This window comes from Branchiostoma floridae, chromosome 4, assembly GCF_000003815.2.
Source record: "Branchiostoma floridae strain S238N-H82 chromosome 4, Bfl_VNyyK, whole genome shotgun sequence".
NCBI lineage: Eukaryota > Metazoa > Chordata > Leptocardii > Amphioxiformes > Branchiostomatidae > Branchiostoma > Branchiostoma floridae.
Genome location: NC_049982.1, coordinates 29,835,997 through 29,863,323, shown reverse-complemented (window position 1 = coordinate 29,863,323; position 27,327 = coordinate 29,835,997). Strand labels below are relative to the sequence as shown.

Genomic DNA, 27,327 nt, shown 5'->3' with positions numbered 1-27,327 from the left:
GCGGCTAAAACAGATTAAGCTTTTGTGCTTTTGGTCCTTCGTACAATATAAAGGGACACTGAACAAGTAGGGCATGCATTATTAACGTGTTTAAAATGTGGGTAGCGACACATTCTTTACCCTCACATCCCCTTTGAGGAAAAACCTGTGAACACCTGTTGTCCCATCCTACTGTACAAATAACTTCTGCCCCACCCAAGTGAGTTGACATTTCTATCTAATAGTATATAAAATGTATAAAGTCAATTCCACATTACTGTGGGAATGCTTGCTGTCTTTTCTTCGAACATTTTTTTAAACCTTTGTGAAAAAACTAGATCAAGAACAATAGAGAATATATATATTTATTTGCAAATCCATGCCCGTAGGCTAATTGCAATGATACAGACAGTGAAAAGTAACAAGTGTCTATTCTAAATACACACACGTCAGCTATCTATCTACAATTTCGAAACATTTGCTTCACTTTTTAATTATTTTCTACGATATTTCAACATGTTCAAAACATTGAACGATCATCGGATACGTTATTTGTATCGTATTAAGTTTTTAAACTGTTTCGAAATACTAGTAGACTGACCATTTGTTGTAACACATATGCATGTTATAATTAGAGCATTTCGTAAATAGGTCAGTGGGCTGCCTGAGGAAAAAAAGCGATTGACACAATCCTATAAACTATGTCTGCATGCCATACATAGAATTAGGCTCATTACAAAAGATCTACTCACTCTGGGAAGGACCCCTAAACTTTTCGATAAGTATGGCGGGTTCTTTACCATACGTGTTTGAGGTGTGGCTCTCCTCAAACACAGGGCCTTATTCTAACGTACTATACGAGGGACGCCCGAACCTGACATTCAGTACTCATTTTCACCTGACTGAGTGAGTACATTGTCGATAGGAATCTTTCCCAGGTGCACAACATTTGCTACCAACACCTCGAGCTCGTAAAAGACAGACTTATCGAAAAGAGTTTGGGTCTATATCATAAGGTTAGTCTATTTTCTCCTGTGGGTCTATATAATCCCCATCTTTCAGTCTGTTGAAAAGTTAATATGTAGATACATGTTATAACAATCCTTGCACAAATGCTGTACATCTCATGAAGGTAAATTAACTTGTCAAAATCTATTGTCCGGGAGTTCTATATATAATAATTGGGAAATTAGATAGTGGAGCATTTTTATTAAATGTTGAAAACGATCATGAGTGACCGAAATTAGTTTACTGCATTTGATTTTTCGTTTTTTTTTGTAGCAGGGATGGTACAGCGTTTTGACAGAGTTCGTCTAAAACAAAATGGCGAAGAGGTTCGTTTTTTTGTGTGGTTGGTCGACTCGCCACAACCTTTTTAACCGCCTTGGTCGCCATTTTGCTTTTGTCAAATCAATGATGTATATAAAGACCTTGGTCAAACTGGTTTGGTGTGAAAGAATAACCCCAGCGGCAGAAAGATTCTCTTGATCCGAAGGTAACCTGGCCAATTCACGGTAGACTGGATTCCAGGTTACCCTCGGATATGATATTGCGATATTATCATGTTACGACATTATATTAATAGACAATAAAAATATATTTTCATTATATCAATACTAATTTTGTGCTCAGAAATATGACTAAAATGTTAGAATGTTTGACAAAATTTTCTTGCCACAAAATAACGAAGGTATGGTTACAAAAGTTGGAGTACGTTCGCAGAAATTTGCCTGCACGGTACTAGTATCCATTTAGAAAAAGGCAAGATAGATTGACTTGTTCGGAGATGCCCACCATTCTTATTCTTTAATTATCACGCAAAATTAGGGCAAAATCAGTTTTGAGATTGCAAAGGATGCCACCCATATAATCAAGTTACCGTAGCCTTACTTAACATATATGGTCAACTCAGATTTAGGTACATATCTCCATCTAAATGTGGTATTGCACTTGATGCACCGGTGCGGCACTGTGGGGTTCAAAAGATTGCTCAACGAACTTTTACGTAGAAGTAATCCACTGTGTTCTGTTGATGCTGTGGTCTGGACACTCTTTTACGTATTACGCAATATCTAAGTTACAAAAAATCGGAGAAAATAACAAAAACTGTGCCACAGAGAACGAACCCCGCAGTGCCGAACCGGTGCCCCAAGTGCAGTGAGATACCACCTTTACAGAATGTTGTGTTGTCGCATTGTTTCAAACTGGGGCGTATCCCGTAGCCTTCGCCGAAGTGGTGAATGAGACAAAGGATGCTTTGATATCACCAAGGAGCCTTGATATCACATGTCTTACCCATACGCAGCTATCTGTGTACTCATCAGATAATAATACCACTTAAATAGGTGGGCCAACTACCTGTACACTCGAATAATTAGCAGCCAAGGGCTGAATAGGAGGAGCTTGATTAAAACTGGTGGGGCAGGTGTTTGGAGCGGCTGCCATTCGGGCACTGAATCAATAATGACCAATCACTTCAGAACGTAAACAACATATGGTGCATTCACTGTCTGACGTTGATTCTGAATATTTTTGCCATTGTCTAAATTTGTCATTTGTCCAATCTAGATCTTCAACGGCTTTCCAGACACCATGAGTGCTACAAAAGAACAGCATAGCGATGCCGCCAGGGACATGTGGGAAACCACGGTTGGAATCTTATATAACTTTTACACACACAAAAGTTGTCTTACGTTTAGTTTCTACCGTAAAATATTCTTTGAAATGTAGAATTACAACGGTTTAGTAATTACATATGGTTCGAGATATAATTGATACGTTTCTAAGGAATGAAACGGTAGCTCATGTATATAAACATAACGAGTTTAGCCAATAAGTGAAGTTACTGCCAGTAAGGTCACGTGGCGTGCAAGTAAGGCCACGTGATATACCCTGTTCTGTCACGTGATTGTCCAGATGGGTCATTTCAGCATAACGAAGGCTAAAGAAATACATGTAGTTGCCCGTTTGAAATTCGGATAGAGCTCCTTAAAATATGTCTAAAAATCAATTTTTACCACAATTGAGTTTCCGTGTATTAACAGAACGACGACTACGAGAAGTTTCGGCCGTCCCATGACAAGGCGGGGGTGAAGGCTCTGTTGGACCGCCTAGGCGTTATGGACAACGTCAGTCAAAGGAACGGGACTCCGCCCACCAATGACGTCACTGCCAAGTATGACGTGTTGGATGTGGGAGCTGGAACCGGGAAATGTACTCGTGTCATCAAGGACGTACTGGGAGAGGTAAAGTAAAGGTGTCGTGTGTGTGTGTGTATATGTGTGTGTGTGTGTATGTGTGTGTGTGTGTGTATGTGTGAGTGTGTATTTGTGTGCGCGCGTGTGTGTGTGTGTGCGTGTGTGTGCGTGTGTGTGCGTGTGTGTGTCTGTATGTGTATGTGTATTTGTGTGCGCATGTGTGTGTGTGTGTGTCTGTGTGTGTGCGTGCGCGCGGGCGCGTGTGTGCGTGTTTGTGTGTGTGTCTTCTTAACTCGAAAAACTTTGAACGGACCCCTTCTATATTTACTATGCAAATAGGGGTCTGGAATACTAACCTAAGGTTGTGTTTAACAGTGGGCCCGCTGGCGACTATGTAAGGTACTACAGTGTGGCTGTCGTGTTCTGGATATGCTGTGGTGGTGTCTGTGGAGTGGTAGATAGCTCCTGTTGAAGATACATACAAATACACATGCTCAATGTTATAGCCATAGAGTCGTAACGTAGTTTTCCTGTGATTTTCAGGACGCACGGATCGTAGCCCTGGACCCCGTGGCTGGGATGATCCGGCAGCTGAAGGCCGCGGTCCCCGGGGTGGACGCATTTGTCGGTCCGTGCGAGGCCATACCGCTTCCCGACAACTCCGTCAAGGTATGTAATTCTGGCTAGGTGTAGTGTGTATGTGTATGTGTTTGTGTGTATGTGTGTGTGTGTTTTGTCACATGCATATGTGTGATTAGTTTAAAAATCTCTTGTTGGACCGTATTGATATTTGGTGTGTGTGTGTGTGTGTGTGTGTGTGTGTGTGTGTGTCTGTGTTTCCGGATCTGTTTGATCATTTTTTGTTGCATAGTAATGAGATTTGGCATGTAGGTAAATCTTTAAAAGAAAATGTCAATTATTGGTCTGTCGGCGATTTTCCTTGGTACTTCAGTAGAGCGTCTGGTTCTTGTATAATTTTCATTGGAAAGCTAGGGTTTGATTTTCTTGGGTGCCAGATATATTACACCAAAAGTAGTAGAATCCACTATCCTTCGTCAGACGTTTCGGATAAAATCCACTATCCTTCGTCACTGACGAAGGTTAGTGGACTCTATCCGAAACGTCTGACCGTTTCCAAAATCATATCCAGTTGCTTGAGTAACTACTTTTTGGTGTATCTTGTTACCTGGATGTCTAACCTATACATCGACGTATGCCAGATATATTTTGTTGTCAGGAAGAAGTTGTGTAGGTTTCCACCCACTAGCAACTTGTTTTTGTTTGTCATGGATACCAAACACTGGTCTTCATGACCGAAGTATATACTACATGTATAATCATATGCATGGTCCTTGAATTATAACTTTTGAGCGCTTTGAACAAGAGGCGCAGTCAAGTTCTTAGATACCCTTTTTGTCTCTTTCCAGGCCGTTGTGTCCTCGCAGAGTTTCCATTTCTACGCGAACGAGGCCGCTCTGCGCGAGATTCACCGGGTCCTCATTCCGGGTGGCAAGTTTGGTAAATAAACACTAACAGGGACGGGGGGCGGTATCGACTTTTTGGCTCTTTTGACCATTTGTGTGAGAGAGAATGATTTATTGGCATCAAAAACTTTGCAGCACAGATGGCTGAATCGTCGTTTTTTACAGCTTATTTAGGCCGTGCCAGCAACAAACTAATAACATCAAGTATTTAAGATATTTCGTTCGTGAGAGAAAAAAGTAATGACGTCACTAACACCATTCATGTACAAATTACAAACTACACGTCCTCGTTTAGGATCTTTACACACTCAGTAAGGTTAAGTGCTGTTTGCGAAAAAAGCAGTTTTACATCTGAACTGAGAGAATTTGTCGTTGTTTTTTTAGTGTCCTATTATGACCATCCCCAAAAGGTCAATTACTGAATGTTTCAGGGTTAACGAGAGTTGTAGCGAACCGTTGGCATAGTACGTTGACGTCATGTGCCATTAACATCACGTGCCCTATGATAATCGTCGGACAGTACGGACAGTCGAAAATTGTTTTGTTGTGTGTGCCCGTTTCTGTACATGTATCTGTATTTGTATAGCCGGTATATCGGGCCTTCGGCGTCAGTGTATCACGAAAGCTTCACAGGCTCAGAGCGATGGCCGGTTATATTGCACCGAACGGTAGGCCTCATCGAACCATTGCACCTTTACCAATGTTAGTTTTTTCGGTGCCGTTTATTTGTACGTATATGTGTGTGTTTGTGCGTGTGCGTGTGAGTAAGTGTGTGTGTGTGTTTGTGTGTGTGAGTGTCTCTGTGTGTGTGTGTGTGTGTGTGCATGTTTGTGTGTGTGTGTGTGCATGTGTGTGTGTGCGTGTGCATGTTTGTATGTATGTATGTATGTGTGTGTGTGTGTGTGCGTGTGTGTGTGAGTGTCTGTGTGTGTGTGTGTGTGCATGTTTGTGTGTGTGTGTGTGTGTGTGTGCATGTGTGTGTGTGCGTGTGCATGTTTATATGTATGTGTGTGTGTGTGTGTGTGCGTGTACGTTTGTGCGTATGCCTGTACAACTGTGCGTGCGTGCGTTACCATCATAAATCCAGAAGATAGTATTTTGTAGCTAATTAGGGATCAGGAAAATGAAGGGCAAGTTCCACAATAGGCCTTTTAGCGGCTTTCTCTCCATATATGGCACTGTAGCGGAACTTGCAGTTTTGCTGTCTTCTGGATATGTGCCTGATTTAATTTTTAAGTGGTAGATAGCTGTATTTGTTTTTTCAACTGAATTTATGGTCTTGTTTTTTTTCTTCTGTTGTTGCCGTTTCTTTCTGCATTTTCTCACAGGAATCAACTTCACGGCCGATGATGAGAAATCTCCGCTCGTGCACGGCGTTTACGAGCTCATTCGGAAGTACATGTACCCGGAGTGTCCCGAGTACTATCTCAACCCACTCCTGGATACCAGCTGGAAGGACTGCTTCGATGCGGCGCCGCTCTTCACCCCACTGCAAGAGCACATCTTCCCCTGGGAGAACCAACAGACTCTGGTGAGTTTCTCAAGAGAAAAGCTTCACTAATCAAATTTCAACAAGAGTTTAGAGTTTCACTTGTAGAGTTTAGAGGTTCACTTTTTGGAAGAGTGAAAAATTTAGATAGAATATTCTTCAGTCAGTGACACTTTGTAAGGCGTAACCATGTACCTCCAAATGTTCAATGTCTTCACAGTACATCTTGTTCACGGAGACCTATTTGCTACAAGTCTCGCGAGAACACGAGATTTGCCCCCAAGATTCCCGTGGACCTTCTGTCACCGATTGAAGAAAATTCTATATATTTCTACGTGACTAATGAACCTCTTCAACGATATTCGTTAGTTAGAATGAAAAGTCTTTTTCTTAGGAAATGTTGGTAATTTGGAGCTGGATGTCACAGGTAATCCAGGTACTAAGCTAATAATTTTCTTTATATTTCTCCCTCTATTTCATAGCCTGACGCCGAGTCTGTGGTGAAACTCTTCATGACGTACAGCGCCATCGCTCGTGAGCCCGACGTCAGGAAAGAGTGTGCGGAGCAAATGGTCAAGCTGCTCACCACCGACCCAGCCATCAAACAGGCGAATGGCACTGCGCTGGAGATACCGCGCCTGAGCGCCCTCTACTGGTGCACCAAGAATGTGCAGTGAGTCGCGCTCTACCCCAGCCCAACAAAAGAGCCGTTCGTTGAAGTCTGCTTTCAGAGCCGTTTAATACATCTTGCTCTTTGCGATGTCAACAAATTCCATCTTGTTTGCAATGAAATAAACATCATGGTCATCGCTTATAATTGCCATTTGTCTTTTTTGTATGCTTGCATGTGTGTCTGTAATCTGTATGTTTGTGTATGCCTATTTGGGGTGGATTTGTATGTGTGTGTGTGTGTGTGTGCGCGCGCGCGCGCGAGTGTGTGTGTGTGTGTCCACTTGACATTTGTTAAGAGTGAAGATATATATTATTCTATTGAGATTCACGTCAATGGAAGAAAAGAGTACAGGAAAGACACCGATTTCTTGACAACATTTTTTGGAGCAAGAAGAAACACAGGACAAAACAAAAAGTGTACCTTCTTCAAAACTTATGTAGCGTTAGACCATGTGTTAGCCCCTGGCATCTGCTGTGAATTAGAACTAATAAAGGTGGGCATCTAGATGTCTCTATATCAGTCTTACCAGAAACCCAGCACAGTGTGGATTGTCATCTGTCTTTAGCTAGCTATCTCTCATATTGCTACATTTGGTGGTTGCGGTGGACCAGGGAAGTCATTTGTTATACTGTTCTACATTTACCATTTGTCCAGCCCCTTGCTTTCATGTCACAATTTGCCCTTGAGCAAGAATTTGCAACAATCGTTCATTATTAGGATATGTCAGATTCATCAATCATGCCTTATATTGCAAACGTCTGAGCGCCACAACTACTGTAACTATGGATTGTCGTTGCTTCTGCTATTGTAGTGGAGAGTATTCATACCACGGTCAGTGAACTTTGTAATTAATCAAATAAAATCACAACTGTTCACCTCAGCAAACTGCTACGTACCCAACACCCGACAACAACTCAGGTATTTGCAATTAATCAAAGAAAGTCGGTGAACTTTTTGATTTATCAAATAGAAGCACAATTGTTCACTTCAGCAAACGGCCACGTTTCTATCTCTCGAGAACAACTCCATGGTAACGTTATCGCCTTTCTTACGCAGACGCTGCTGTTTTTTTGCTGATAAGCAGCATCGCCTGCGACAAGCTTTGATCGTGAATATGTAGTGGCCAAATCATACGTATATACACATAATCATAACCAGGAAGCTACCCTCCCAACTAAATTCTTCAGGATAGCAAGCTTTGAGTCAGAAGGGATCACGATGCGTGCATGGGAGGTACGGCATTGATTTGCTCAAATGCATCGCTCGTACAATCTATCCTCTACAGGGCTTCGTGGATCGGTTGTCTAATTGTAGAAATTGGACAAATAGAGACAATAGTACGCTAGAGGAGTCGGCTAATGTATTTACTGGCCGGCCGACTCCTCTAGCGTACTAACTCAGTAGTAGTAGTATTGACTCTATTTGTTCAATTTCTACAATTAGACCACCGATCCACGAAGCCTGATAGAGGCTACGTACATTCTACCTGCTGGAACAAACAATCTAGCATGATTGCATGATATACGATGTTGCAATTTTAGGCTCGAACGAAGTACATGTCTTAAACCAACATTTGTTTCCACCAGAACCCCTTATGTTTGGAGGGTTACTCCTTTGGAGAGGAGATCGGCCGCGGGGCGTCAGGCACCGTGTTCACAGTTAAGTCCACCGAGACGGGACGGACATATGCGGCCTAAAAATTGGCCGTCGAGGACACGTCCATCAACGAAATCTGCGTTTTAAACCAGCTGAAGAAACACCCAAACATCATGGAATTCTTAGAATCTAAAGTAGGAAGGGACGGAGAGAGAGACGCACTTTTTGTCATCTCTGAGTTCTGTCCACTTGGAAATATCGGCGACTACATTCTCAAAACATACCTTCGCCAAACATTCAAGGTTCGTTATGGAGAATGCCTTTATCAATGACTTAAAGGTTTTATAGCTTCTCAAGTTATGTTATCCGCACACACACACACACACTCACACACTGAGCCCGCTGCAGAACCGACGAAAGATACCGGGCTAACCATTTTCAAACTCAACCTTTGTTTCTGCGACCGCTACTCAATACCAAGTGTCATGAAGATCCATCAATCAGTTCTCCAGTTATACTGTTGACCTACATAAAGACTCACCTAACACTATGGCTTAAGCCTTAACCAAAAGTTTAATCTTCTTGGAGAAGGTAATGAAAAGGCCACAAACCACCAAGATTCCACTTTTCCCTGCCACATACATGTAAGCATCACCAATATAAGGCCCGGAAAAACACCCCTTGACATCAAAATGGAGAAACCCCTTTCCCATAGTGCACAAACAAACAACATGGAACTTGCAAAGTGAGAACTAATAAACAATGTGTTAGCAACAATAACATCTATGTTTTGATGACACAAATATGTCATGAACAACACAAATCTGCACCACAGATGTATTTAAACACTGAGCACTGACTGTCCAGTAAAGAGGTCAATTGAAGGATTTACACATTCTTCTAATTATCATGTAAATTCAGCCCTGATTTGCATACAATACATTTCAGGATTTTAATCATTACCTAAGGTATGTACTTACCAAAAATAATGCAAATCCACCAACCACTGCTTGATTTACTCTCTTTCAAAGATAACAACAAAATCGCCCACTGCAGTTCAAAACAAGCCGCCAGGGGGCCCAAACTTACACGATTTACTCCCTACCCAAAGACGTATCCACTAGCCAAAAATCCTCAACCTGCCACTTCAGGATAACTATAACGCCAACTTCGACGGTCCGCTGCAGTACCACAACTTGTCGCCAGGATGCCCATTATCGAACTTGACCGTCGTTTTCCAAACCCCTAAATAATTACCAAATATAATGCAAAACGATCCACAGCGTCAAAAGTTATCTTGTACGCAGATACACACACACACACACTCACCCCGCTGCACTCACGACAGAAAGCGCCAACAGTACCATTTTCGTACAAAACCTTGCTATACGCAACCGCAACTCAAATACCAAATATCGCGACATTCCATCCTCAGCTACCAAAGTTATTTGAGATTGACCTATATACTGGGACACAAAAAAATTTTCTAACCATAACATGACCTTCTTGGCGAAGGTAACAACAGGTCGATGTTGTCACTAAGAGAAATCTGGCCGTGCAGCTGGCGGACGCCATAACATTTTTGCACAAGAACGGGATCGTTCATCGTGACATCAAACCACAGAACGTCCTTCTGACGGGTAACGAAGCGCATCTTGTTCTGAAAGTGGTGGATTTCGGGCTGGCTAAAATACTAACGGGCATGGATAACAATGTTAACAGCTTTACACGTTCCTACATGCGTTCCGCCGTTGGGACGAGATTCTATCTCTCCCCTGAAATCTACCAAAGTCTTCTAGACGACCAGCCGTGTCGGTACACGCCTTCCGTGGACATTTTCTCAATGGGGCTGCTGTTGTGGGCCATGTTTGACGGACTAAGTATACCGGGTTCGTGCCAGGCAGATATAGGTACTTAACACCTTTTGCAGGTACAGAGACGGACCCAATACCTGTAGCCCAAGCTATAACACAGGGGAATATTGAGCTTCATGTCATGGAGAGAGAAGAGAACATACGGTGTAAAAACATTGTCCAACGCATGCTGAGTAAGGATCCAAAGGAACGGCCAACTGCAGAAGAAGTGTTGCAGACTTTACTAGGAGGGTATGGGGACTACCGACTAGGCCAGGGTGTTGTGCGTGTGGTCGTGGATAATGAAAACATTCATCCTGGCTACTCAACATGCCCTTGCACAGAAATCAATCCTAACTGCCCGCCCTGCTCGTGTTCGGTGATGTGTCAGAATTCGGACTGTTTTAAGTTTTGGAAAGGACCTAATGACGACGTTGATCCGACTAGGTGTTGGTCCTGCTCGTGCGCGGGAACTAATTTAAAACCTAGCTGCCCACCCCGCTCGTGTTCGGTAATGTGTCAGAATTCGGACTGTTTTAAGGTTTGGAAAGGACCTAATGACGACGTTGATCCGACTGGGTGCTGGTCCTGCTCGTGCACAGGAACTAAACCTAGCTGCCCACCCCGCTCGTGTTCGGTGATGTGTCAGAATTCGGACTGTTTGAAGTTTTGGAAACGACCTAATGACGACGTTGATCCGACCGGGTGCTGGTCCTGCTCGTGCACAAAAACTGATCACAACTGCAGTTCGCCATGTTCTTGCACAGGAATAAAACCTACCTGTACATCATGCCTGCGCATATGCACAATAGTTCTACGATGTATTGGCTGTTTGCTTTGCTATATGGACAAGAATGAAGAATGTTTTTCGTGCTGGAAGGGGAAGGGGATATTGTTTATACTGTTGTCCATCCTCATTTCCATCATCATGCTTCTAATAATGGTACCGTATGGTATTGTCATATTCATCATATGCAATTTCGTCCCATGCTCGGAGCGTCCAGTGCGTGAAAGTTGTTATAATCTTGCATTTTTTCCGTGTTCCACATGGTGGTGCGAGGGTGGCACGCCATCCGATATTTACGACAGATGTCCAGGTCTCTGCCCTTGCCTAAGCCCCCAGTCGGGCTGCTGTGAATATAGCATTGAAGACGTCACAGAATGCTGCAGTTCATTACAGGGAGTAATAGTGTCAAATCATGTTGAACCTCACATTGAACCTCAAATCGAACTACCAGTTGAACCTCAAATTGAACCTCAAATCGAACTACCAGTTGAACCTCAAACACGTCATGTTGAACCTCAAGTTGATCATGAAGATGAAGAACTTTTTATTGGCTATACTTTGAAACGACCGGACGATGGCGTCTGTTAACCTTGAATGGAACCTCCAAAACTTCATGTCGATCCTCAAGTCGAAGCCCAAGAACTTTTTGTTGGCTATACATTGAAACGACCGCACGATAGCTAGCGTCTGTACACTGACACTTTCGTGCGCGCCTCTACTAGCCATTCCAAAGTGCTCATCAGTTTGAAAATTTTAGCTCCTACGTTGCCCAATGGCATCTAAGACGTGCAAGTCGACGAAAGCTTCTGCGTAGGTAAGCTAGTCTGTAATGTGTAAAGCAACACAACACAACAGTTTGTGGGTAGGACATGTGTTGCTTGCTAGTCCTGATAGTATTGTGTAATGATGAGGACATATATCAGTTTAGACCTAATAAACGGGGGACTCACATGTCTCAAAGTCCGTATATGTTGTCGTTGCTTTATTATGTCTATACGTATACGTTTACAGCTATAAATCAAGATCCTTTTGCTACATTTGTATGTGTTTTGGCATGTCGTCTGCCCGTAAAGCTAAGGGCATAACCTGCCGTACGTGCAAATACGTGCTGTCTACGTGCCAAAACGTGGGCAATCTGTAGGGATCCGAAAGTGGTAATAAGTACCGCCTCCGTACGAGCTCGTAGGGAATCCGACGGATTTTGGATCACGCAGACATGCCGTAAGACTCTACGTGCAGACAAAACTTTGTGTGCCCTCGTACGTGCCAGTACGGGCGACGCACCTGTCCTGTACAGACTGAACGTTTTCAAAAATACGTGGCGGACGGACCTCCCCAAAAAACGTACGGACAAATTGCGCGTACGGCGGGTTGTGCCCTTAGCTTTAGGCTTGATAAAGAATGTGTCCTTCTAACGCCATGTGTAACTTACCAATACCAGAGATCAAACAAGTCATGTTTGTTTTGTAGTTGTTGACAATGGTAAGTACTATATATAGAAATGACGGACATGCTCTATTTATTATTAGGAAATATCACAACAATTAATCATGCCCTACATCGCAAACCTATGAACGCCATGACTACTATGGATTGTTGTTTCTGCTGCTATGTGGTGGTCGGTATTCATACCAGGGTCAGTGAACTTTGTAATCAATCAAATGAAATCACAATTCTTTCCTTCAGCAAAGTTCTCCATTTCCAATACCGGAGAACAACTTCTTGATAATGTTATCACCTTTCCTATGCAGCTTTTTCTCTGTCGAAAAGCAGTTACTGTATCGCCATTGACAGTCTGCGTTCCTGGATGTACTTGGCATTGGACAGTATCACACACATACTTGTTACCAGAAAACTAGCATTATCAGCAGATGGGCCATTCCATTACAAAACACGACCCTTCCACTACAAAACACGACCACACATCTGCTTTAATGTGCAAACAATAAAGAGAACTTATGTGATTTTACTATTTAACGAAATACACCTTTTAACCGGTATCAGGTCTTTTCGTCCCCTAGATCTTTCGTCCCCTAGTCCTTTCGTCCCCGTTTTGGATGTTTCGTCCTCGTCATGATTCTTTTTTCCTCGTCATGTTACAGTGTTTAACCCCCAAAAGGCAACTTATAAGACATTTTATCACGTCTTATTCCGTAGTTGATTAAATCTAATACTTTGAAAGCATTTTCCGACCGCTTATATCGGGAAAATAGTTGCTCAGTCCTTCGTTGGACGGCGCCATACTCTGACTACAATATAATTCCAGTCGGTCCGGATCATTGGTGAATTCACCAACATGGATATCTTAATGTTTGTCAAAATGTGCATACAGTCAATTATGTTTTTAAAGTTTCCTATAAGTTTGCTTATTTACTCAGACAAACTCGGTAAAAGGTGCGCAAGAGCGCTTTGCAACATGCGTAAACATCCAAGATGGCGGACCAGGCGGCATGAAAATGTTTTACTCGTCCGTTTTGTGCCGGTTATCAAAAGTGGAAGACTAAAACAAATCAAAAATGTACTTTTTTTAATAGAAGTTTGATAAAAACTCCAGAACCCGTTATACTTGGAGGGTTACTTATTTGAAGAGGAGATCAGGCGTAGCGTTTAATGTAAAGTCGACCGAGACGGACGGACTGTCTATACTGTAGAACTCAGTTGGGACTGGCCTAGGCATAGGACTGAAAAAAAAAAACTACAAGTACAATCAGACTCAAACTCAACTTGTTTATTACAAAATACACTTTGTTACACTTACAGTGGTTCTAGAGAAGTTAGGTACAATGGACTATCTGGGCCATCATAAACCCTACATATTGGTATATATATATTATTATGATGACCATACTGCAATGCTTCACTTATAGTCTCAGAATGTATTGTCAGTGGTAGATTCAACAATTCTGCAACAAAATCTATTCACAAAGAAAAATACTGATAATTTTGTTTAACTCCTACTTATCCTTTGTACACACCTGAAGACTTCTGTACAGTTAAAATCTTCACACATTTTTTGTACTTAAGATTTCTCTACAGTCTCAAGTGCTCTGTACAAGCTGAAAGTATTTTGGCGATGCCCCAGGGGTGGAGTCAATAGACCAGTACAGCATGTTTAGTGTGACACCATATCCACCAATACATTATCTGACAAAAGAACTTGTTTGGCTACATAATACATAATAGTCAAATGTTCATTATTTCATCAGATTGAAAATATTCTATCAATGCCATGAAAAACAAACTTCATATCAGCTACATTTTGTGCATGCATAATAGGAACAATGTTTTGAAAGGAAAACTTTAAGCAACCCTGTATTTTCACACCACTTAATACATGTATTTGATTTTGTATATTTCAAAGATCCACCTAAAGATAGCAAAAAAATACTTACTGACCACCATTTATTTTTCAAACGAGAGGGCTTTTGATAAACTTGCCACTTTTAGCATAGAGGTAGCTACATGTACAGTAAACTGATCCTGACTGTCCATCACAATTAGCAGCTCAACCAATGGCAGCATGGCAATTAGGAGTTCAACCAATAACAGCATGGCAATTAGTAGTTTGACCAATGACAGGCTACATACAACATCTATCTGTCAAATTTGCATGCTTATGTTTTTATGTTGCATTTCTACCCTTTTGACCGGTGGATGGGGCCATGGGATCTGTCTATTGCAAATAAACCATAAAAAGATCTGAATTCTACAGTTGATACATTTTTTTTTTCTCAGTATATCTTACTGTTGCCATTCCTGTTTCAGGTACCTTGCAATAGTGGACAGTTGAATGTTGTTTGTACCCTCGTAGATTGCACCTGAAGGAAGAGAGAGAGCAACAATACTGTTAAAACTGTAGAAGGCATACAAATCAAGGCTATCAAAAATGGCACAACTTACCCCTTTAGGCCTGGGAAAACTAATGTTGTGTATGAGATTATGGTCCTAGAAAAATTAGGCAAGTTCGGAAAAGGTAAGGATTTTCTCTCTCTTTTTAGATTCCCATCAAAGTGATGTTCATCTATCTTCATGTCTACCTTGTCCCCCCAACGACCTGGAGGTCAAGGGACTAGGTAGGTAGGTATCAAAGTGATCCGACATATATACAGTTTAACAGTGTAAAACTGAAATTAGGACACTAAGTCTGACATATTCAAAATCATATTCAATTTGCAATTATATAGAATGATATACGATGTACATTCACAAATTTTACCTCCTTAAAAAGGCTACAGTCAGCAGTTTTTTGCTTGTGGCGGTCAGGTAACCCAAAACAAAAAAATTTTTCCTTGCCCTTTACCCCTACTGTTGTGCAACAAAAGTTCAAAATTCCAAGGATTTTGAAAAAAAGTAACAATAGATTCCATTAATGTACAGCTGGTATATGTATTGATAGTATTGGTTATGAGAGGTGAAAGTTATCCATCGTATTTCTATACACCTTTGTGACAATGTTCATTAAACAAAAAAGGAAAAGAAACTAAAGATGACCAAAAGTCTTACCTATCTTACAGTCCCTGTAGAACTTTTCCACAGGGTAGTCCTTAGTGAAACCCACACCTCCCATCCACTCTATACTCTTAGCAGTGGTCTTGGCAGCAACCTGAAAAAATACAACAACAACTTCAATTTCAACAATGTACATGTAGTTTGTGTCTTTATTCAATCTTGATAAAACTCCTTAAGTTTTTTTTTTTGGGGGGTGGGGGAGGTGCGGAACCAAGGGTGAAACAGAATACCCTGTGTTGGATTTTATTCAAAATCATGCCACCCAAGAAAACTCAAGTGTACAGTGAAACTTGTATAAGAAGACCACCCTGGGGACCAGTGCAAAGTGGTCGTTTTAGACACGTGGTCTTCTTGTGCAAAGAAAGAAAAAGTGACAAGATAGGACAGACACAATGATTTCAAAGTTAATGGTCTTTAAAATAGTTTAATTCCACGAACCTCAGGTACATTTGCACATGAGAAACATTATCACTATTTAACTGTCTTCCTGTATGATTCATATAGTATTGTTATACCAACTGATGTAAAATTGAAACGTTTCCAAAATTTATTGCTCTTCTTTCAAATTTTCGTAGCTTTTTGTAGCCGGAGTAGCGTCATTTTTCCCGCCGGCATTGTCTGTCAAAAACTTGTGAATGGGCGACACCGTCAAGACAATGGTCCATATTGCTACAAAAACATCGCTGTTTTCAGTGGATAACCCGACGCCCCACGAGCGTTTTGAAATGCGATTTTCGTGTTCACAACGCTAATTGCCTATCTTTTTACTTTGTGAATCACAGCCAACGGGCCAGAAATAAGTTGGGGAGCTTACCGCCATAACAAAAAGCTTGCAAAAAGCATGCGCACACATGCCCGACAAGACGGGAACCTTCTTTCAAATCGGCAGCACGGCAGAAAAATAAATGGTTCATTTCAACGCTGTTACCCATGAAAATAATGTGGGTGAGTTTGTTTCTCTTCTGGCGCGGGTCTTAAAGTCTCAACGCTGCATAGAAGGCGAAAATTTGCCGAGAAAAACAAGTTTAAACCCACCGACGCTTCCAAACATGACTCATGTTGACAAATGGACGCTTCACTAGAAGCAAGGGTGAGCAGTTTCTCAAAAAGACACACAGACACCTTTTATTCTCTAATAAAATGTGTTATAAAGTCATAAAGATATCTTATATCTGTTACCTTTACTTTAAACAAGTTTTATGAAAATAACTTTGCATTTTGTAGGGTTTAAATGTAGAGTATAATAACAACGCACGCAACATTTCTACCTACACTCCAGTGGACTTTCCCAATGACACCGTTTGACCTCTTGGGCGCCATGTTTGATTTTGGCTCGGCGTGATAACAGAACCCAAACACACAGATTTTGCCGTAATTTCCCGGCAGTTATGATAAAAAATCGATGTTATTATACCCTTGAAAATAACGCAGTGGTTTCGGTAACATTTTAGTTGCCAAAACACAAGCCAATTTTAGCGATATTTCTCGCGAGTTATCATCAAACATCGACAGTCTTGAAAATGACGCAGTCGTTTCGGCAAGTTTTCTTTGCCAAAACACAAGCCGATTTTAGCGGATATCATCAAAAATCGAGTCCACTACACACTTGAAAATGACGCGGTCGTCTTCGGCAACATTTCGGTCGCGGGCGGACCGGATTCGGGGTGGTCGCGGTCACAGAAGACAAGTGGTCGCTTTGGCCACGTCGCTTAATGCTTGTGTCTATGGGGAGGAAAATCGGGACCGGCCAAAAGCGGTCGTAATAGGCCGATGGTCGTCTTACGGACGTGGTCGCTTATACAAGTTTCACTGTATTGAAAAAAAAAAGATTAATATACATTGCGTCAACAACTTAATTTGTCAATTGGAACTAAAGAACCAACACCATGCCATGCCATTTTCGTTCCAGAATAGTTGTTCAAATTTTCATATCATTACTGTAAATATGTTTACGTTCGTGGGGATTTGCGCTAGTGAGAAAAAGGAGTGTTTGCAGTGGTTTTAAGTTCGCTGTAGTGCCATACACTGTAGTCACATACTGTAATGGACAAATATTCGCGGTGGTTTTACGTTCGCGATAAGACTGCCTTGTGAAAACCGCGAACATAAAACTACTGCGTACATTTCTGCACTTACAGTACCTGGATGTCTTACCTTTCTTGACCATTGTCTTATGAGACAGAACGATGCCAACAACAACAACAACAATTGACATAAGGGCGTACATACCTCAGCAGCGTAGAACTTGGCCATGGCAGCCTGTTTGATGAAGGGATGTCCCGCCTCTCGGAGTCTGGCAGCGTTGTACACCAGCAGGCGGGCCGCCTCGATCTCCGTGGCGATCTCTGAGATCTGATGCTGCATGGACTAAACAACAACAACAACAACAACAACAATGCATAAATACAAAATAAATACAAAGTTGTCATACAGTCATAAATATGGTCAAACTCAAGCAGGGCTGCCTCCAGCTTGAAATTCTTTTCCGTCCCACTCGATTGTTTGGAAACCCATGTTGTTGATTTTCCTGGTTGAATGTCATTTTAAGGTTATGAAAGTGCATTTTTGACATTTTCAAGTCATTTGGGGGACGGATGGGGTAAAATCATTTTCTGTCCCAATAAGTAAATTTCTGTCCTGGGACGGAAGGATAAGTCCTGGAGACAGACCTGATCTTAAGTCACGAGGCTGGACAACATAAACAATACAATACACTCAAAGAGTTAAAATTGCATCATAATTTCCAACAATCACTTTTTCAGAAAGAAATTACTTCCATTTATGATCTACAAATAAGATGGTACTTTGTACTATTAGTAGCCTATGTATTTTAGATTAGTGAATATGAACAAATGTAGTTCCATAATTCTAAAAATGTTCGTGGTGATTCTATTTTCACAGTTTTCGCTATTAACTGTCTACCACAAAATCATTATACCATTGCGAATCCCAGTAATGTGTTTTCATTCTGCTGCTACTACATACTAGTGAAAGAATCCTACCTGGAAATTAAATATGCTTTGTCCAAACTGCTTCCTCTCCATAGTGTACGGGACTGCATGGTCAAAACAACCCTGCGCCAGGCCAACCATCTAAACAACAACATACAGTAGAAGCCAGTTAATTGCACAACGGATTAACGCACACTTCTGTTAACTGCACGGAATCCCCAAATCCCAAACCGGTGCGGCCCAACTTGATAACTTTGCATTATTGCACCAGCCGGATAATTGCACGAAATGCACTGGCAAATAGGCCGTGCAATTAAGCGGCTTCTACTGTATCAAATATTACTACATTTCTACCAATATAAAAAAAAAAGATATTGCATTATAGTCCAATGTTGATTTGATTATATGGATGCATCAGATGTTTCAAAATCAATATTATGGATCATACAAAGCAGCTGCAAAATGAGTAAATAAATAAGGAAAAAAAAGATATCTGAAATGGATGCAAATATTGTAGACTGCCAAAGTCGATTTCAAGGTAAAAGAAGAAGTTGACAGAACAAAAATGAAGAAGTCATTGTTTCATTCGACGTACAATGTACCATACTCTAACTTGTCATTTGTTCAACCTGCATGTACAATTAGATCCATATATATCATTAAATCAACATGGCCTTATATATGGAGAAGACAAGAGATTAAATGTCTAAGTCAAAGTGAGTAAAATCAGATTGAAGAGCTACTCTTATCTTGTGAAAAGGGGGCCATAGCACTTAAACCCCCCGTCCTTAGCATACTTAAGCCGTTAAGGTTACCACCCTCACCTGTGCAGCGATCCCTATTCTCCCCTCATTCAGTAGCCCAATGGCATACTTGTAACCATGGCCTAGTGTACCCAGGAGGTGGCTTTCTGGAATCTGTGGATCAGATTATGATACCAGTAGGATAAGACAGACGTAAGAGGTGCATTGTACATTCCATGAAATTTCTTTACTTATCTGGGAAAAAAGTAGCACATGTACAAAAGATTTTTTTGTGACTACTGATATTACATGTGTGTTGTGCTTGTGCAAAAAAAAAATCAGATCACATTAGACATGCACATCAATGATAAATAACAAAATTATCAATGTCTATTCATGTTTTACCATAGAATTGATAGACTAAGTATCTTATTGCCGCTGGACATAAATAAGAACAGGAATCAAATATCAAAATCATTTTTTTATCTGAACCAATTGCAAAAATGCGCTCATCTCAGCAAGAATACCAAGGCCATACCATTGATCACAGAATTTTATGTCATACCTGGGCAGAAATAATGTTAGATACGGGACTTGGAATGGATGGTAATTTGCCGAATCACATGGGATTCTGATTTTATCGCACAGGCTTAGGTGCGTGGCTGACTGTGGCATGGTTGAAAATTCAAATACCAGAGTAGGACTTTGGAATTGCTGTTATTTTTTTAACAGTTGTTTCTGTTTTTGGTGCAAGGATGCCAATTTTTTTCTGCTTTCTGCATCAAAACATGCATTTTCTCAGGTGTGTTTGAAATGCATGTAAATAGAATACAACACAGTGCATTCCTCATCATCCTCGGTCACAGCCCCATTGCAAGTTGGATCACTCTCCGACCTTCGGACAATACTACCTGCAGTTGGGCTGGTCCCTCGGGTGATACAGAATACACTGTGATGTATTTTATACATGTATATACTAACCTTGACGTCTTCAAAGTGCACAGGACATGTAGAGGAAGCCCTGATGCCCAACTTGTCCTCATGCTTGTCAATGGTGAGTCCAGGAGTGTCCCTGTCCACCAGGAAGGTCGAGATGCCCTTATAGCCCTGAACACAGAGTAAACACATGGTATATGTCACACTAGTGGCATCACAGTGGCATAATGGTAGGGCTGTTGGCCCAGAACATAGAGGACCTGGGTTCGAGTCCCCTGACATGCCCTGATGTTGTTCTCTTTTTACACGAATTTCCTCACTTAAATGAGTAAATTTTACGTTGGAATGAGTAAAATTTACTTAGTTACGGCAAGGGACGTCCCTTGGACAGGACATTAAATGGAGGTACCATGAGGACAGCCACTCCCCGAGTTTATAAAAGAACCCCCCCACACACATCAAAAAGAGTAGGGGTCTTTCCCAGTGTGAATATATATAAAAACAAATCTGAATGGATATGCAGCTTGTGCTCTTCAATACAAACCTGGTGTGACACACCATGAGGCAATTTACAGGGTATTCAATACAAACATACGGAAAACACTAGAATCTTTAACTTTCATTAACATTACCCCCCTGGGTTACATATATCCCACAATTCAAACAAGAAAGCTTCTGATAACAGCTGGCCGGTGCGTAATTTGGAAAAAGCCTGGATGTTAAACAAAATCACATGAAAAAAAGAGTTTTTAAACATCGAATTACTGAATTGGTCTGTCTTCTAATAAAAAAGCATTACGGGACATTTGTCTTAAACAAGGAAAAAAATTTGTAACAAGCGAGGTTCGACCCACGATCCATCGGTGCAGAACCAAGTTGCTATCTGCACACAGCACCTTAGACTGGTCGGCCACGCTGACTCAATTACGCAATCAGGCGTACAGAAGGGCTATTAGAAGGGTTTGGTTGAATTGACCGATCCATGCATCAATCCCAGGGTTCTCCTCAGAATTTTTTAGTATAGTGGAGGGGCTGGTAAAAATAACCCGAACCAACGCGCTGCGCTTTCATGAAAATGGGTTCATTTTGAAATGACAGAGGATGTCAAATACTACTGGTACAAGTATAGTAGATTATAGTGATTCCTTTGTTGTGAAGTGGCCAAAAGGACTATTGTTTTGATCAACGCCAATTCACAAGTTTTAGCAGACAATGCTGACTGGAAAAGTGATGCCACTTGGCACAAAAATCTGTGAATTTTCATCAATTTTAGCAAAACTAACCAAGAAACACACTAAATTTCAAAAGAAGTATAGTGGAGCTGGGCTAGGAGTATAGTGGAGGGCCTCCGTTATTCCATCCTCTGGGGAGGACTCTGCATCCATGCATCCAAACGAATGGTTGAACAAACCGCTTTTGTCGATTCAAAGCCGGTGTTACATTTGAGAAACCTCTAGTCTAGTGCAGTATCCCAAGGTACATGTATGCACAGTTTGGATACACGGGAGTGCAAATCATACTGGGGGATCCCATGTTATGTTAGAGAACTGTTTGAACGTACTATTATCTTCTCACAGTCACTGTGACAGAATTATGTACCCTGGTGATATATGCAAATGTTGCTAGTACCTGTGAGGAGTCAGCGTTAGCAAACACGAGGAACAGTCCAGCCTGTTCAGAGTTACTGATCCACATCTTGGACCCGTTCAGCACCCAGTAGTCGCCCTTCTTGTCCGCTCGCGTCTTCAGAGCGAAAGCATCACTTCCCGACTCGGACTCGGACAGACAGAAACTTCCCACCTACAGCAAGAAGCACACAGTAAGGTACTGAAGATTTTTAAGTATTAGGGGGGAGGTATTGTTACAGTAGTTACATGAGCATTGAAATCTGCTCAGTCTTTTATTTCAGATCCTCTGAAAAGCATGGTTCTGTGTGAAGGATATCTGTACGCAAAGGAACAGCAGAAAGGCAACGCTTTTGCAAAGCGAAATCATGTTTTTCCTTTTACAGTAGCCTTTTGTCAAGCTTCTCACACACAGTACTATACCATTAGGCTCACCCTATAGCACTGTGTGAAATTAGAAAAAAAATCAGATTTTACTAGCTCAAACATAAATTTTTGGTTCATATTTATGCAGTTCTAACTTCTGACTGGCTCCTGACAGAGTAAGGAAAAATAAAAAGAACACATTAAGAAAAAAAAATTGCCCCCACACAATCTTAACAGGTCGAGCCTGATGGTATAGTATAGTTATGTTAATGACCTGGTCCCAAACTAATTAGATGTAGTTTTTGTTGTTGTTGTTGTTGCCTTTCTAGTAAATATTACACTCACCGTATCGGTCGCCAGTCGTGGCAGGTACTTCTGTTTCTGTTCCTCCGTGCCGTGGAGTCGGAGCGAGGTTACGATGAGAGTGTTCTGGATGTCCACCAGTACGGCCACCGCGGGGTCCACTCTGGCCAGCTCCTCCACCACCAGGCAGGAGGAGAAGAAGGTGGAGTCTGTACCCCCATACTCGGCCTCCACTTCCACTCCCATCAACTAGATATACAAATGACACAAAATATATCATAATGGCCCATGATTGTAAAAGGCAAAAAGGTGGTCTCATATCCCCATGTTTGTCCTTCACCTCCATTTCAAAACAACTACCAATGTATATATATATGTACGATTGAAACAAAATAGACTATAATCATTATAAAAGGTAAAAAAAAATAAAGGCGGTCTCATAACCCCCATACTCATCCTCCACCTCTACTCCCATCAACTAGATATACAAATGACACAAAATATATCATAACCATGATTGTCTTATAACCTCCATACTTAGCCTCCACCGCAACTCCCATCAATAGGTACAATGTATACCAACGACCCCCCCTTTAGACCAAAACCATTATGAAAGGTAAAAAAATGGTGGTATCATAACCCCCATACTCGGCCTTAACCTCAAATCCCATCAAATACTAGTAAATATAAGAATGGCAAAAAAATATATCATAATGATTATAAAATGTGAAGAAATAAAGGTAGTCATATAACCCCCATACTTGTCCTTCACCTCCACTCCCGTTAACTAAATACTAGTACTAGACTAGTAGTAGTAGATTACAAATGATACAAAATATGTCATGACCATTATATTTATAAAGGGTAAAGGTTGTCCCATTACCCCCTATACTTGAGAAGCCTTCATTTCAATTGCTATCAAGTACCATCAACTAACATCAACAACATTTGATGCACAAATGAAGAAAATATATCTGAACCATTATATACTAGTAAGGTGTGGGGTGGGGTGGTTTAACTGACAGAGTATAGAGATTAGACTTACGCCATTCTCAAATAGGCCCTGTAACACTGAGTCGTCCATCTTGGAGTTTTGATCCATCTCTCGTACAAGGGGGCCAATTTTCTCCTTCGCAAACTTTGCAACTACAGGAAGAACATAAATTGCTTAAAACTATGACAGAGATAAGAAAAATTCCAGCAAATGATGCACACTTTAACATCAATATTCAGTGCTTTTTTAGACTACATCAAAGGTCCTACTTCTTTTATTTCTGCGAAACAGCCCACAACTACATTAAGAACTGTCAAAGAGTGGAACTAGTCACCACCAAGTGCATGCACTTAACTGAATCCTAGTGTAGGGGCATCCTCACTATAGCTTCCAACAAGGTTTGCAACTAGTACTAGATCATAGATGTGCAAAGGTTAGGTATGACAGGTCATTCAGTGTAATATAACCAGTTGCTTGCTTCCATGCTGTGTGCCTGCAAAGCTGGTGTGTTATGCTGAAGGGCAGTTATACTGGGGGTATAGATAGACAGATACAGAGGTCGGTTTGTAACACTGAAGGACACTTATAGTTATACCAGCTATACAGATAGACACAGATACAGAAACTGATGTGTAATGACTTATACATTTGTATGTGTCAAGTGGGATAAGGAATACCCCGTGTTGTAACTTGTATTTTATATCATGCCAACCTGAGAAAACTCAAGCTTATCGCAGAAAAGAAAGAGCACAAGAGGTGACATCTATAAATGCACATCGCGTTAACAACGTCATTTGTCAATTGGAACAAATGAACTGACGTCATGTCATAACAAGGGTACATAAATGGCCATATGTACCTGAATCTCTCATCATCTGTTCGTCCTCAGACAGAACGGTCAGTGGCATGACCACTTCAGACACTGGATGACCGGCAGACATGGTGGACGCCTGACTGGACATCCGAGACACCGCCAGACATCTCGCCGGCACTGTGCGGGCCAGTTTCTGTATCACCTTGTCAATCAAAACAAGAGCAAATGACCTAATGAATGAATGTTTCATAACACTACTGTAAATACAGAAATCTTTACAGTGGTTAAGTGTTTGCGATTTTTGTGGCGATGTCAGTGCAAACTTAAAACCACCACAAATGTAATTCTTCTGTCTGCCTCCACTCTTGTTGTTTCAAACTTAAGGTATCTCGGTTGGCTAAATTGGCATTTTGACCTTCCACTGTTTTCTTATTAATAAATTAAGAAAGAATGGAGCCGTAACGAATGTTGATAGATGGGCATTAAAGAATTCTAAATCTGATTTTTTTTGGGCCGAATTGATGACGTCATCATTTTTATTACCTCTGATATTATTTTTTTCTATGACAAAATACAGCACTTTGGTACATACCACTGTAATGAAACTTCGTTTTTCGTTGCATAATGATAGAAGCTACAAACGTAGTGTTGCGCAAATTGATATCTACTAATGATCTGTAGTAATTAGAAAATGTTTGTTTTCATCTAATTAAAAAAATTTAATTCTTAATAACTACAGATCGTTAGTAGATATCATTTTGCGCAACACTACGTTTGTAGCTTCTATCATTATGCAACGAAAAACGAAGTTTCATTACAGTGCTATGTACCAAAGTGCTGTATGTAGTCATAGAAAAAAATAATATCAGAGCCAATAAAAATGATGACGTCATCAATTTGGCCCCCAAAAAATCAGATTTAGAATTCTTTAATGCCCATCTATCAACATTCGTTATGGCTTCATTCTTTCTTAATTCATTAATAAGAAAACAGTGGACGGTCAAAATGCCAATTTAGCCAACCAAGATACCTTAAAAGCACTGCGGACACAGCATTTTCTCCTTAACATAAAATCAAATACGAGCACACATTTCCCCATTAAAGCATATGGCATTAGCAATACATACCTGTTTAACAGTAAATTTTGTTGCTTTTGCAGTAGAATGTAAAATGAGATTTAGTTACGTATCTAGAAAAAAAATGCCATTAAAATATTTCTGTATCAGAGTATAGTATAAAGTAAAATGCATGCTCGCATAAACTTGCAATTGGACAGGTAATTGGGATGGGTCATTGCGAGAGTTTATAGACTTCACTTTGCGGGTCAAACAAGACAAGACATCCCGTAGACTGAAAATAAATTTGTTGCGTAATCTTGATTTTGGTACAAGTTATGTCCAGACATTCAAGCTGGAAATGCAAAACATTAGCACAAGGCTAGACCAATATGTCAAGTCCTTACGGTAGTTTTACACTACTACATCTATTTTTGCTTATCAAACCATGATATACGTGTCACAAGATGCTAAAAATATGGAAGGACCTGCCCCCAACACACCCCCAAATGTGAGCTCATATCGCACGTTACACAACCAGATTTTTGCCGGGTAGAATACCCAGCTTTAATTAGCTATTTGCGCGAAAATTGTTGTGTATTTGACCCTCACTGTTTTTACAATGCGTTATTATCAAATACTACGAAGTTTACATGATTGAGTTGGGTTATAAAGCGAGAAAAAGTCATCCAAATGTCGACGGGAAAGTTCACTTACTCGTAGCGCAGCCATATTTCTGGATGGTGTGACCACTTGCAATAATGGGTAGAACAAATAAATAATATATATAATAATTGAACAGTCCTTTTTTGGGTATGATGATCTCTTTAGATTGAATATGTTTAATGACAACTAGTATTATCTTTCAAGCTTTGTTTAAATGTACTACTAACTTTCTTTCTTTAATTTTCATAATTCATATTTAAAACGGTAGTATAAACACCCCTATTTTATTATGATACATTCTAATCTCGTAAAATCTCGGACATTGTACGAAAGCGAGCGCGCGAGAGTACGATTGCAAAATCCCCGGATGTAACGACCTCTTCGTGGTCTGCCATCTTGGAAACAGGTACGAGAAACGCAATTCACACAGAAACATCCATATAATATCGTTAAAAATATGCATCATCGGCCATCGTCATTCAGGAATATGAAAGAATAGTGTCTATACTATCAATTGAGGCTAATATTTCGAAGCGTTGTGGAATATTTTTCTCACACGGTCCTAAGTTCCTACGTGGAAATACCATCGACAGTGGCCGTGTAGTTAATGCTTATGGTAGAACGTTGGCTATTTTCGATTAAGCTGAAATGTGAATGAGGTATTTTCAAATATGGCAACTGCCGTACGAAGCAGTACAATATATCACCCTATTTCAGTTCGTCACTTTTGTTTTATTTCGCTGAGTTTGTTTTCGTGAAAGTATCACGTTTATCTTCTTGCCCCCCTCCCATCTTTCTTGACGAACAAGTCAGAACAACACACGATTTTCGCTCCATTTCAAAAGTAGTGGAAGTCATTTTTGGTCAATTTGAAGGTAAAGATACCCCAGGCGTACATAACACGACACAATTTTGTTTCCCATGTCATAGAACTGTGTACCTAAAGAAATTTTCGGGACACCTTTTGTTGGTACCAGCAGCAAGGAAATTCTTTTTTTCTAAAATCTATATTAAAAAGATACAAATGCACATAATATATTACCTACCTACCTAGGTCGTTGGGGGGACAAGGTAGCCATGAAGATACAGAGTTGTCTACCACTAAATTGTGTAGCTAAAAGAAGCATAAATATATAAATTGTATAGCATAAATATATATATTTATTATGTCACATGTGTGAGTGTACTTAATCGTTAAACCTCTATTTCTTGCTAGACATGGACCCTTGGTGCTTGTCGAGTTGCTTGCTGCTACGTAGTTGTAATTTTATTTTCATCTGGTGCTTGTACTCTGCACATTCGTGTTT

The 27,327-nt window shown here is 40.7% G+C and overlaps 4 protein-coding genes across 4 annotated transcripts in view; 2 read left to right on the top strand and 2 right to left on the bottom strand.

The window, feature by feature from the left end:
• Nucleotides 1-27,327, bottom strand: part of LOC118414804 — a 1,072,569-nt gene that overhangs the window by 979,176 nt on the left and 66,066 nt on the right. The gene's annotated exons all lie outside the window — the stretch shown is intronic.
• Nucleotides 180-6,961, top strand: LOC118414818 (uncharacterized methyltransferase Mb3374-like). The gene is made up of 7 exons (XM_035819078.1): nt 180-199; nt 2,548-2,628; nt 3,024-3,224; nt 3,720-3,845; nt 4,604-4,694; nt 5,989-6,191; nt 6,632-6,961. Exons 2-7 carry the CDS (start codon nt 2,572-2,574, stop codon nt 6,824-6,826), a joined length of 873 nt encoding a protein of 290 aa, XP_035674971.1. The 5' UTR covers nt 180-199; nt 2,548-2,571; the 3' UTR covers nt 6,827-6,961.
• LOC118414863 (short/branched chain specific acyl-CoA dehydrogenase, mitochondrial-like) lies at nt 13,772-26,096 on the bottom strand. The gene is made up of 11 exons (XM_035819136.1): nt 26,072-26,096; nt 24,345-24,501; nt 23,537-23,637; nt 22,534-22,740; nt 21,827-21,997; nt 20,243-20,368; nt 19,343-19,435; nt 18,570-18,659; nt 17,797-17,934; nt 15,562-15,661; nt 13,772-14,876 (listed from the first exon to the last, which is right to left on the bottom strand). Exons 1-11 carry the CDS (start codon nt 26,084-26,086, stop codon nt 14,800-14,802), a joined length of 1,275 nt encoding a protein of 424 aa, XP_035675029.1. The 5' UTR covers nt 26,087-26,096; the 3' UTR covers nt 13,772-14,799.
• Nucleotides 26,307-27,327, top strand: part of LOC118414857 (60S ribosomal protein L26-like) — a 7,553-nt gene continuing 6,532 nt past the window's right edge. Inside the window, exon 1 of the mRNA XM_035819130.1 lies at nt 26,307-26,426. The gene's annotated coding sequence lies outside the window, so the exon portion shown is untranslated. The remainder of the gene's footprint in view (nt 26,427-27,327) is intronic.

Excerpts from the sequence above, each read along its gene's own strand:
- LOC118414818 (XM_035819078.1), top strand. The coding sequence starts at position 2,572 with ATGAGTGCTACAAAAGAACAGCATAGCGATGCCGCCAGGGACATGTGG. Across the intron at positions 2,629-3,023 it reads GGGACATGTGGGAAACCACG|AACGACGACTACGAGAAGTT; the intron begins GTTGGAATCTTA and ends GTGTATTAACAG. Across the intron at positions 4,695-5,988 it reads CATTCCGGGTGGCAAGTTTG|GAATCAACTTCACGGCCGAT; the intron begins GTAAATAAACAC and ends ATTTTCTCACAG.
- LOC118414863 (XM_035819136.1), bottom strand. Across the intron at positions 22,741-23,536 it reads AGGGCCTATTTGAGAATGGC|TTGATGGGAGTGGAAGTGGA; the intron begins GTAAGTCTAATC and ends TTGTATATCTAG. Across the intron at positions 14,877-15,561 it reads CTACAGGGACTGTAAGATAG|GTGCAATCTACGAGGGTACA; the intron begins GTAAGACTTTTG and ends CTCTTCCTTCAG.